Genomic DNA, 12,076 nt, shown 5'->3' with positions numbered 1-12,076 from the left:
TCTGGGGTACATTCCCTTTCAAAAAGCTTTGTAGCAACAGTATCTCTCATTTTTATTTTACGAGTGATTATTTAAGATGTACATGAAAATCCAACTCGATCCTCCCAAAACCCTAGCTGAGGATGTCTGGGTGGTGGTGGTGCCAGGACCCCTCACTGGTCTTCGAACTTACAGTCTAGGGGGCTTGCCCCCCTGACCCCTGCGGGAGGCCTGGGCTGCTCAGTCTGGGCTGGTTTTCCTTACAGGTTACATAAGGACGGGCTCGGTCTTTCTGGCCCAAACTCAGGACCGGCTGATCTCCCTGAAGCGCATCAACTCAAGGCTGAAGTACGTATGAGGCTAGAAGCCTGTCCTGATGCTCCTGTCAGACTGAGCTCTGCCAGAGGGCCATGCATGTCATTGTCCCCTTGTGTTCTGCGGCAGTGTCATAGGCATCCCTTCTGAGATCATCTCTCCCAAGAAAGTCGCCGAACTTCACCCTCTCCTCAACGTGCACGACCTGGTGGGGGCCATGCATGTTCCTGAGGACGCCGTGGTGTCCTCTGCTGACGTGGCTCTTGCCCTGGCCAGTGCTGCCTCTCAAAATGGTAAGCAGGTTTCTGGGTGAGGAAGGAAGAGGTTACATAAGAAGGCGCCTCACAACTGGCAGTGACACCAGTTCAGCTTCCGCTTCTGAGCACTGCCTCTTAGAACGTTTGTTTGAATGTACTGTCTGTTAATAAATGTTTCCTCAGGGCCAGATTTTTCTTAATAAAGTTCTAAGGAACTGCTTTCTTTTAGTACTGATCAGTGCACTTCAGGCTTATGGGACTCCCCCCACCCCCAAGAACATGAGAAGCTCCAAGGTCAAAAGACACAAGTGGACTAAATCCACAGCTGGTTGTGTCCTGGGGTTGGAATGAACAAGGGGAAGACTAACCAGTGTCTACGGTGTTCTGCTCTTTGGATGAACTGACTCACGGTGTGGGTGCATTAGGATTTAAGGTGCTTTATTTGAACTTTTTCTCCCCTGCCCCTTTTATGATTCCTGGAATGGAGTTGTGTACTAAAGTTGCCCCGCTGTTTTAAGTCTTGGAAAAGGCCCATTGATGCAGTCTCAGGATGTGGTTCCTGGGAGTTTGTTTGTTTGTTTGTTTTTTGTTTGTTTTTTTTTTTTTTTAAATAAATCACTGACGTGGCTTTTTCAGCGTTTCTCAGGGGTTGAGAATCTGCTACAGAGACCTTAATTCTGGGCCATTAGTGGATGGATGCATCACCTTTCTTTACCTTGGAACAGGTGTCCAGATCTATGACCGGACCAGTGTTCTTCACGTAATGGTCAAGAAAGGTCAAGTTTCCGGCGTGGAGACAGATAAAGGACAGATCGAGTGCCAGTATTTTGTCAACTGTGCTGGTCAGGTAGGTGAGCAACCGTACTGGGTCACTGATTTTCTCACTTCATTGTTACCTCTGGGATTTTAGGTATGGAGATGTAAGGTTAATACAGTTATGACCTCAGCAGTCATCACGGACCACTGTTCCTTGTTTGGACTAGAAACCTCAGAATTCTCTTATTCTTTTTTTTTTTTTTTTTAAGATTTTATTTATTTATTTGACAGAGAGATCACATGTAGGCAGAGAGGCAGGCAGAGAGAGAGGAGGAAGCAGGCCCCCTGATGAGCAGAAAGCCCGATGCAGGGCTCGATCCCAGGACCCTGAGATCATGACCTGAGCCAAAGGCAGAGGCTTTAACCCACTGAGCCACCCAGGCGCCCCAGAACTCTTTTATTCTAAATCAGAGGCCTCTAGCCAGTCCTCAGAGAGGAGCACCAGTGGTGACCTTTTCCTCCCGCCACCCTGGGTTAATCGGTGCCAGGAAGTCTGCGAAATGGTCGGGCATTGACAGAAATCCTTGGCGTTGGGTCTCCTTTGGTGTTTCATTTCATCCTGCCACCTAGCAAATAAAGCACAGGGCTATTTTTTGTGTCGGGAGTGTGGGTTCAGTTCAGAACACTAAGCTGCTTCTACTTTTAAGGCAGATTGGTCCCTTGCCTTCCACTCTACAATCTTCAGAGGACCTGGGGGGCTTTTTGCCTTGCAAACGTCACAGATGACAGAATCTGGGATTTGTAGGTACCAGGCGGTATCAGGCGTTTTGTTACAAGGGCATCACTTGCCCCCCCAATGAGCTCCTTTTATGAGTTGCTAAATCTCTCGTTCTTTGGTCTAAAATTAATTGTTATGGTTTAAACAGGACCATGTTGCTCCCCGCCCGTGTAACTAAAGCAGGCTGCACCTTGGCTTCCCACACCTGACCTTGGGGCAAGCGCACACACAGGCCACCTGAAATTAAGCTCTGGCAAGCGGCTGAACGTGCTCATTTGTCTTTCTTTCCTCTTCCCACCCACAAATCAATCTGTCCATTTGTAGTGGGCATACGAGCTGGGTCTGTCCAACGAGGAGCCGGTTAGTATCCCGTTACATGCCTGCGAACACTTCTACCTTCTGACTCGCCCCTTGGAGACCCCTCTGCAGAGCAACACACCAAGTGAGGACTTACACTTTGTTTTTAATCTTGTTTCCTTGCCACTGTCCTGTCTTCTGAAAAGGAAGACTTTCTCCTCAGGATAGACAGTGCTCCGAAGAGCCTCGTCTCTTCTGGAGCATGTTACGGGGGAGGCCGACCCAGTTCTGCCTTTTCTCTAAGGACTCTTTATGAAAGGATGGACAAAATGGGCATTCCACCGAAGCAATGTTTTGGTTGGTTGATTTTGTAAGCTGACGGCAGCCCCACACAGAGGTCCAGGCTGAGAATATTTGCAGTGTAACCTGGAGTTTTTGACTGGAAGGGCACACACTGTAGAGGGCTTCTAGGTGAGCTCCAGTCCGGTTGCTCCGTGGTCCCGAGTGCCACAGGAGAGGGCTTGACATCATCTGGAAGGTCTCGACCCCGAGAATGGGCTTGCAGTGCCCCTTTTCTGCTAGGCTTTCCTGCAGCACTGCGGCAGCGCCATAGTTCGGTTGCAAGCACCAGTCAGAGCTTCTAGGTAACTGATCAGAGAAACGGTGTCCCCTGTGAATCTGAGAGGCACAGGTCCTCCCCCATGACCTCGAAAGGTCTGCATTCCCTGGATGCTCTTTGGCTAATAAAGCTAATAATGAGTGTCTGGGTTCTGCTTTTTCTGTGCATTTAGAGAGCTGGCCTACCTCTAAACCTTCTATCCCCCACTCCCTTGTTGTTTCTCTTCCTCAGCTATTGTGGATGCTGACGGAAGGATTTATATCCGGAACTGGCAGGGTGGCCTCTTGTCTGGGGGCTTTGAGAAGAACCCGAAGCCCATCTTCACTGAGGGCAAGAACCAGCTGGAGATTCAGAATCTGCAGGAAGACTGGGATCACTTTGGTGTGCAAACTAGGGGATAACTGTAATGCCCCATGTTGTCTAAGATGCTGTCTTTTTGAAAGCATTTTCAGGAAGAGTTCATTCTTCGATCTTTGTAACAGCCCCATGAGGTGCTCACAGAAGGTAGCCTACAGAGTTTGCCTGTCTAAGGCTGTGGTTACAGGGTAGCAGATTCTGGGGACAAAGATCTTGGTTAAGGGACTTCTGGCCTATTACTGTACCTAAAACAACTGCTAAAATTCTAGGCTAGGAGGAAACCTTTTTGTAGGCAGCTTGGAAAATTAAATTTTTAGAAAGTAGAATCTTTTTGTTAATATAGTCTTTTAGAATTTTTTTTTTTAAGATTTTATTTATTTATTTGACAGAGACACAGCGAGAGAGGGAACACAAGCAGGGGGAGTGGGAGAGGGAGAAGCAGGCTTCCCTCTGAGCAGGGAGCCCAATTCAGGACTCGATCCCAGGACCCTCAGATCATGACCTGAGCCAAAGGCAGACGCGTAATGACTGAGCCACCCAGGTGTCCCTTTTAGCTGGTTTTTGTTTTTATTGAAGAAGAATTGACCTATGATACTGTATTAGTTTCAGGTGTATATCACAGTGATTCAGTATTTATATGCCCCTTGATTTTGTAATTTTTTTATTTCCTTACTAAAAGGAAATACAGATAGTTAATACAGTCCTGTGGCCCAGATTCCAAAGATATGGTGTATAATGTAGAGTTTCCTCTCCCACCCTTAATGGACTTTTTTTTTTTTTTTTTTAATAAACTTTTTATTATGGGAGATTTCAGACTTTTAAAAGTGCAGAGAATAGTATACAGAACCCTCTGTGTACCCACCAGCCAGCTTCAGTCTGGTTTCATCTGTTGCCACTGTCCCCCTGGAGTAATTCCCAGATGCCGGGCTGACTTTCCAACAGGCTGGTGACCTGTCTTTTGTAGCTGTTCCAGCTTGGGAAATCCTTGCTTTTCCCCAACTACCAGTCCCTTGGAGATCTTACTTGTCCTCTTGTGTGTTGTGTGCCCTTCCACAGCTCCTCGCCTTTCTAACGAGTGTCTTTTTTCTCTGTCTTTATGCCAAGCACTTCATAGGTTTGTCCCTTAACTCGAGCATGGTTTCTGCTTTCTGACTCAGGCCATTTGGCACTTCTGAGAAAGCCTCTTTCAGGAGATTCTCTGTGATACGAGGGAGTCGGGAAGCAGGAGTCGGAAGGTTTTGAATCCCCTAAAGCTGAGGACTGTGTTTGGGTTTGTTTTCACGGCTCAGAGCCCCTGCTGAGTTCCCTCCTGCGTCGCATGCCCGACCTGGAGACCCTGGAGATCCTGAAGTTGGTGAACTGCCCCGAGACCTTCACCCCGGACATGAGGTGCATCATGGGCGAGTCTCCTTCGGTGCGGGGCTACTTCGTCCTGGCGGGAATGAACTCTGCCGGCCTTTCGTTCGGTGGAGGGGCTGGGAGGTAAGTCTTCCTGCTCTGCCCCCGTTTGCCGGGTGCTTCCTTCCTACAGTCACTTGTTGCTCCTGTGGCGCGTCACGGGGCTAGGCAGTGTGGCACGGTAACAGTGAGGAGGTACCCGTGATCGGAGAGTTGTGCCCTAAGGTCATCACTGTGGCATATTCCGGAAGTATCACTGTGCATAGTGGTCGCGAACTCTTTGGAATTAGTCTCAGAGCCTGTGAGATGTACTTTTGGGCTCCTGCAGTGGTTACAAATGTTGATCCTTCGAGTGCATTTGCGTTTGGAAACGCTAAGTGCTGTGAGACAGAGGATCATGCTGAGTAATACAAGTCTTTTGAAAAAATTACATACTAATTAAAAGCAGCCAGTCAGAAAGGACAAACACTGGGTGGTTGAACTTCTCTGAGCTCCTTGGAGTGCCGGGCGGCTGGCAGGCTGGGGCAGCGGAGCGGAGGGGGCCGCTGGCTGTGCGGAGGGAGTTTCGGTTTGGGAAGTTGAAGAGTTCAGGAGGCGGTGGCGGTGGTGGCCACCCGACACTGTCGAAGTACATACTGCCCCTGAACCTCACACAGGAAAACAATTTTATGTTCTGTTTTGTTCTATGTTTTGTTATGTTCTGTGTATTTTACCACAATTAAATTTCTGAATTTTTTTATTGATGTGATTTTATTGATCTGCTTTTTATTGATGAGGCCATTTTTCTTGAGTGACTTGTAGAATGGCTCTGAAAACAGGGAAGAGGAGTTACCCAAAGTGTTTGGAGCTGAGATATGGTCAGATAGTGTATAACCTCCGAGGGTTTTCCAGGAAAAAAACCACTGGATGGATAAATTAGAGTACATCTCTATTTTCATCTTTTTTCACAGATGTGGCTTGTCTTATAGCACTTTCTAGGGAATCTTACTAGAGTTAAAATTCTCACAGCGGTTTTGAGAGCAGTAGATGGATCGTGTTTGTTTGTTCAGAAAAGTTAAGGGATTTGCCCAGAATTTCTCAACCAGTCTGTGACAAGACGGGCTGTTTCTGTTGGCTGTTGCTTCCTCATACAGTTAGGAGAGTGTCCCATGGGAGGTATAGCAACTTCCCCCACATCTAAACAGGTACCTCGCTGAATGGATGGTGCACGGTTACCCATCAGAAAACATCTGGGAACTGGACTTGAAGCGTTTCGGAGCCCTCCAGAGCAGCCGCACCTTTCTGCGTCACCGAGTCATGGAAGTCATGCGTGAGTGGAGCTCGGTCCCGGCGGTGCCTTGTTGAAGGTGTCTGCCCTGGGGCCTGCTTGATCATTCTGAGGGGTAGTTGTTTAATAATTGCTGAGTGGGCTTCTGATGTCTGGTTGAGGCATTAGGCCCTGGGTGATAGTTATAGAACCTTCTCTTTAGTATATTGTCTTTTATTTACCTCTGGGGATAGGAAAGAATAGGGCTTCCCTTGGATTCCCAGTGTCATCTGCTTTCCACTGCGCCTGCCACGTTCCCGTGCCAGGTGAATGCTTCGCTCCCTCCTTGATCTTTGAGACCATGATTTGGTTTCCAAGGCAGAGAATTTGCCACGTTATTCTCAAAGCTTCAGGCTTCTCTGAGTGATTTTTGTCATTAACTGTTACATGCTAGCAAGATAGGAGACCACTTCTCATGTAAATATAAAACATACGCTTCTGTTCTCATTGGTCTTCCCTCCAGCTTTGAAGGCCTCTTCGTTTTAACTTGTTACTGTACCTTGTCTCTGATTTATTTTCTATTAAACCCTCAGAGTCAGCTTTTGTATCAGAAACTGAACCAAATCGGACTGTCATTTCACTGTCCTATACTGAGGAACTATTATTCTGAGCGTTTGCCAAAATATTCCTAAATATTTGGGGCATATTTATACTCACAGCCAAGTTTCTGCACTGGCTCTGAGCACCAGTCTTGATTAACGGTGAATTGTTGATTAAGTACTGGTGGGGGGTTGGGGGCCCATTCACGATGAGGCCTTTGGTTAACCATTAGCATCTATGTGCTCACTTCTGGCCTGTGGCAGGGAACGGTCTGTGGGAGACAGAGGGCCTGCCAGCAGTGTGGGTGGCTACTAAGATTCTTTAATTTTAGCAGAGATTTTGGTTAAAATGATGAACTGCCATAAGTCCTGATTTTCCCAGCCGTAGTTTCTTTAGAACCTGTGCAAATTATAATGGAGCTTTAGTTTCTCCTTGATGATGTGACACTTATGGTGGCCACCTCCAATTCTCACATGACAGGAATCGCAGGCACAATAGAAAGTGGGGAAGCTAAGTAGGACCTTAAATGTGAGAGGGGACTGAAACATCGTCACAAGTTAAGGCAACCAGCGTGGGTCCCTTCTCTGCATCTCTCAGCCTCCTCTGCAGCCCGCTGTCCCTCTTGTGTGGCATGCCACAGGGTCAGGTTTTCTCTGTACTAGGACTCGAGCTCACACTCTTGCTGGCTGTTTTCACATCTTGCTGTCGGAGATTGGACACTAGGAGACATGAATTCTGACCTTGGCTTTGTCATGTGACTATGTCACTGGGCCAGGGCTCTGCAACCCGTCCGATATCACAGCCACCAAATCAGGGTATACTCTGTGCCCTTTCACTTCGGAAGCGGGTCAGATGTTAGAGAGAGTTGTCTGTAGCAGTTCTGAGGGCTCAGCGACTCTGGCCCCATAAAGAAGCACACGCCATGTATTCACACGTTGTTGCCTGCTGTGTGCTGTGGCGATGCAGCCTTCCTCTCTGCTGGGGAAATCGGACCTTCCTCCCATCGACTCTGCCTACAGATTCGAACCTGGAGGTGTTCTGTGGCTCACAGCCGTGTAACTGTGGGGGAGGAGCACAGCTTCTGCAGCATTCCTCTTTCTTTTGGAGCCAGCCTGTCGCACTGGGCACCGGTCCATATTAGGCCCCGTTAGCCCGCAGAGCGTGCTATTGTGCATAGAGCAAGTCCTGAACCTTGTGGATGCTGTGTTCTCCGCCCTGTGGTTTGGGCTGGCAGAGACCGTCCTTATCTGTTCCAGCTCTGCTGTACGATCTGAAGGTTCCCCGTTGGGACTTCCAGACCGGGAGGCAGTTACGCACCTCCCCTCTCTATGACCGGCTGGATGCACAAGGAGCCAGGTGGATGGAGAAACATGGATTTGAGAGGCCCAAGTACTTTGTGCCACCGGACAAGGGTAAGAAGGCCTGTTTTCATTTTTGTTCCTTTTTGTCCTAAGGGCCAATAAAACCCACTTAAAATGCATTATAGCTAGAACATGTTCCTAGAGGAATAAACAAAATCTGTCACGCTCTACTAAGCTCCACGCGATATAAAAAATCTCCTTTTTTCTTTTTCTCTTGTTGTTTTCTGGTCCACAGACCTCCTGGCATTGGAGCAGAGCAAGACGTTCTATAAGCCAGACTGGTTTGAAATTGTGGAGTCCGAGGTCAAGTGCTGTAAGGAAGCTGTGTGCGTCATTGACATGTCTTCTTTCACAAAGTTTGAAATAACAGTAAGTGCTTGGGAACCAAAAGAAGAGATTAGGAACCTTTGCGTATTCGTTGAATGCCCCGTTTTTCATCTGTCACTTTAAAACTGCTTCTCTAAGAACTCTGGTATATCTTAGTGTTTTAGCTGTATTATAGCATTTCTCTAAATTTTGAGCTGTTTCTGGGTTGTAATCCGCTTGCAGAGGCCCACTTAACATCTGAATCAAGCTAGCTTTCTCCGGAGCTTCTGGCAGTGGAGTAAAACCACAGGCATCGTTGCTGGGGGATGATGGGGGGAATATCCTCAGCAGGTCACAGTGTCACCCGGCCACAGGCTTTTGTGCTCACGCTCTCTGCTTTGTTCCCTAACCCGGCAGTCCACCGGGGACCAGGCCCTGGAAGTCCTTCAGTACCTCTTCTCCAACGACTTGGACGTGCCTGTGGGCCACATCGTGCACACCGGCATGCTCAACCAGGGTGGGGGCTATGAGAATGACTGCAGTGTCGCACGCCTGAGCAAGCGCAGGTGAGGCCCACATCCCCCACCGCCCCCCACGGCACCCCGACTCCATGCGGGGAGCCTGGCGCCCGGCCCTGGGCTCCAGGAAACCCGCTTACACCCAGGACACAGAGATTTCAGACAGTCCTGGCCTGGTCCTTGGCAGTGCAGTACAGATAGAAATCACAAGGGAAGGAGAAGAAACCCCCAGATTAATAAAATTCGCTGTGAACAGAGGAGTCACCCTAGGGGCAGAGATGGTCGCTTACCGTAGTCGGTCTCATCTGCTATCTCGGCACCGACGGGAAGCCCAGGTCTTGTTTTGTGCTCACTCGGTAGATCCGGGGCTTGGGCACTGCCGGCCCTCTCGGAAAGCCAGGTCTTCTGCGCGTGGGTTGCTTTGAAATGAGTTAATCTGCCTGCTTCCTGACTCGTTCTCAGCTGCCTGGCTTTGATTACTCTCTGTCTCCCTCTCAGTTTCTTCATGATTTCCCCCACCGACCAGCAGGTCCACTGTTGGGCCTGGCTTAAGAAACACATGCCGGAAGACAGCAACCTGCTTCTGGAGGACGTCACCTGGAAATACACCGGTAGGCAGGACCTCTGGGGTCGGCTGTGCAGGGAAAGGCCAGCCTGTCCAGATGTGTCTTCTCCATTTGCCTTCTATTTGACCTTCAGAAATGGGGATCAGAGTCAGAGGCGTGCAGGAGGCTCTTTGGGCGCACAGCATCGTTCTCTGACACCCAGGTTTTGTCAGTGTGGTGTGCACTGAGTTGTGTTTTAGTTGTGGTTTGTTTTGTTTGCTGTTGTATCCCTACGGCCAGCATGGAGGAGTGCAGATATTGGTTAAATGAATGGGTAAATCATTTGAATAGTATTTTTTTTTTTTAAAGATTTTATTTATTTGACACAGAGTGAGAGAGGGAACACAAGCAGGGGGAGTGGAAGAGGGAGAAGCAGGCTTCCTGCCGAGCAGGGATCCCAGCGTGTGGGGCTCGTTCCCAGGACCCTGGGATCATGACCTCAGCCAAAGGCAGATGCTTAACAACTGAGCCACCAGGGACCCCAGTAGTATTTTTTTTTTAAAGATTTTATTTATTTGACAGAGATCACAAGTAGGCAGAGAGAGAGTGGGGGGGAGCATGCTCCCCGCCGAGCAGAGAGCCCAATGTGGGGCTCGATCCCAGGACCCTGGGATCATGACCCGAGCGGAAGGCAGAGGCTTTAACCCGCTGAGCCACCCAGGCGCCCCGGTTTTTTTTTTTGTTGTTTTTTTTTTTTAAAGATTCTCTGTATCTATCTGACAGGGCGCCTGGGTGGCACAGTCGGTTGGGCATCTGACTTGATTCCGTCTCAGGTCATGATCTCAGGGTTGTAAGATCAAGCCCTACGTGAGGCTCATTGTGGAGTCTGCTTGAGATTCTCTCTCTCCCTCTGCCCCTCCTCCCCATCGTGTGCTCGCACTCTCTCTAAAAGACATAAATTTTCCTTTAAAAGATTTATCAGGGGGACGCCTGGGTGGCTCAGTTGGTTAAGCGGCTGCCTTCGGCTCAGGTCATGATCCCAGCGTCCTGGGATCGAGTCCCACATCGGGCTCCTTGCTCGGCAGGGAGTCTGCTTCTCCCTCTGCCTCTGCCTGCTTCTCTGTCTGCCTGTGCTCGCTCACTCTCTCTCCCTCTGTGTCTGACAAATAAATAAAAATAAAATCTTTAAAAAAAAAAAAAAAGATTTATCAGGGGCACCTGGGTGGCTCAGTCATTAAGCGTCTGCCTTCTGCTCAGGTCATGATCCCAGGACCTGGGATCAAGCCCCACATCAGGCTTCCTGCTCAGCAAGAAGCCTGCTTCTCCCTCTCCCCCTCCCCCTGCTTGTGCTTCCCTCTCTCACTGTGTCTCTCTCTGTCAAATAAATCAGTTTTTTAAAAAAGATTTTATTTGTTTATCAGCAGACTCCATGCTGAGCACTGAGCTCAACATGGGACCTGATCCCATGACCCTGAGATTGTTACCTGAGATAAAATCAAGAGTCGGATGCCCAACCCACTGCACCACTCAGGTGTCCCAAACGGTATTTTTTAATTTATTGCTGATGTATTATTTTTCCTCAGAATTTCCTGTTACCTTTTTTGAGTGAGTGAATAATTTTTGAGGATGACTTAATTTCTTTCTTTTTTTTTAAGATTTTATTTATTTATTTGACAGAGAAACAGTGAGAGAGGGAGCATAAGCAGGGGGAGCGGGAGAGGGAGAAGCAGGCTTCCCACAGAGCAGGGAGCCCGATGAGGGACTCAATCCCAGGACCCGGGATCATGACCCGAGCTAAAGGCAGACACTCAGCTGACTGAGCCACGCAGGTGCCCCAAAGATGACTTAACTGTCTCCTCCTCAGCAGTCCTGTGGGGGAGCAGCCCCTCCTTCTACCGGCTCATTCTAGGTTTAATGCCTGCCAACCTCCCATTTAACCAACGCCCGCCCCTCGTCCCCAGCAGGCCCTCGTTGCCAATTCATAGCAGCTTTTCCTTCTTGCTACCAGACTGGCAGACTGTAGAACCAGAGTTGTTTTCTAGCCCCTGAGGGTGGTTGGTGTGTAGTTCCCACAAGCTGCCGTCACGTGATGGACTCCAGGCTGGTTGGGCAGCTCTTCTCAGGGCTGTCTTCCTGGTGCAGATCGGGGATTGGGCTCCTCCCGTCACGTAGCAGCCTGGGAAGAGGGAGGCAGTGGGAACTGTGCGGCAAGTTCATGGCCAGGCCTGGCGGTGGGCGCCTGTCATCAGCCAGGACGTGGTCTCACGATCCCATTGTCCCTGCAGAGGCGGCTGTGGGTTGTCTGCCAGCGCCCCGGGCAGAGGAAGCAGCTCGCTGGGCGCTGTTGCCAGCAGTCAGTAGCTGCCTCAGCAGGCCTGTCAGGAGGGGTGCGCTTGTCGGAATGGAGGGACTCTCTCTCTGTCCATCCTTGGGTTGCCTAAGCAAAGGGTTGCTGTCGTGGTCTTAATGCCCAGGCCTGGCAGCAAGGGATCAAGTCCAAAACAGACTTTTCTCTTTGGCCCAGCTGTCACCTGGACTGGCATCTCTCGTTCCTTTCCGTTTAGCCCTCAATCTGATCGGTCCTCGAGCTGTGGATGTGCTGTCTGAGCTGTCCTATGCCCCTATGACTCCAGACCACTTCCCAAGTCTGTTTTGCAAGGTGGGTGCTAATAAAGTTTTAGTCGTTAAGTGGGTAGGGAATACTTGTTTTATAGTGATGGCAATTACATGTTCTTACTATAGCA

The 12,076-nt window shown here is 49.3% G+C and overlaps 1 protein-coding gene across 6 annotated transcripts in view; it reads left to right on the top strand.

Moving 5' to 3' along the window:
* LOC111152872 (pyruvate dehydrogenase phosphatase regulatory subunit, mitochondrial) overlaps nt 1-12,076 on the top strand; it is a 37,696-nt gene that overhangs the window by 13,142 nt on the left and 12,478 nt on the right. For 3 of the 6 annotated variants that reach the window (XR_002640966.1, XM_022511565.1, XM_022511567.1), the window contains 12 exons: nt 246-327; nt 424-587; nt 1,277-1,398; nt 2,410-2,527; nt 3,233-3,382; nt 4,648-4,840; nt 5,941-6,065; nt 7,859-8,014; nt 8,199-8,332; nt 8,687-8,835; nt 9,286-9,398; nt 11,897-11,991. Coding sequence is in view for 5 of the 6 variants with exons in the window: in XM_022511565.1 (XP_022367273.1) it covers nt 246-327; nt 424-587; nt 1,277-1,398; nt 2,410-2,527; nt 3,233-3,382; nt 4,648-4,840; nt 5,941-6,065; nt 7,859-8,014; nt 8,199-8,332; nt 8,687-8,835; nt 9,286-9,398; nt 11,897-11,991 (1,601 nt within the window). In the remaining variant the exon portion in view is untranslated. Of the gene's footprint in view, nt 1-245; nt 328-423; nt 588-1,276; nt 1,399-2,409; nt 2,528-3,232; nt 3,383-4,642; nt 4,841-5,940; nt 6,066-7,858; nt 8,015-8,198; nt 8,333-8,686; nt 8,836-9,285; nt 9,399-11,896; nt 11,992-12,076 lie in introns of all 6 variants that reach the window. The other 3 variants (XM_022511566.1, XM_022511569.1, XM_022511568.1) reach the window with 1 other exon arrangement.

This window comes from Enhydra lutris, unplaced genomic scaffold, assembly GCF_002288905.1.
Source record: "Enhydra lutris kenyoni isolate GAN:26980312 unplaced genomic scaffold, ASM228890v2 scaffoldscaffold30, whole genome shotgun sequence".
Lineage (NCBI taxonomy): Eukaryota > Metazoa > Chordata > Mammalia > Carnivora > Mustelidae > Enhydra > Enhydra lutris.
The sequence above is the reverse complement of the archived record's forward strand: the minus strand, read 5'-3'. Positions and strand labels throughout refer to the sequence as shown.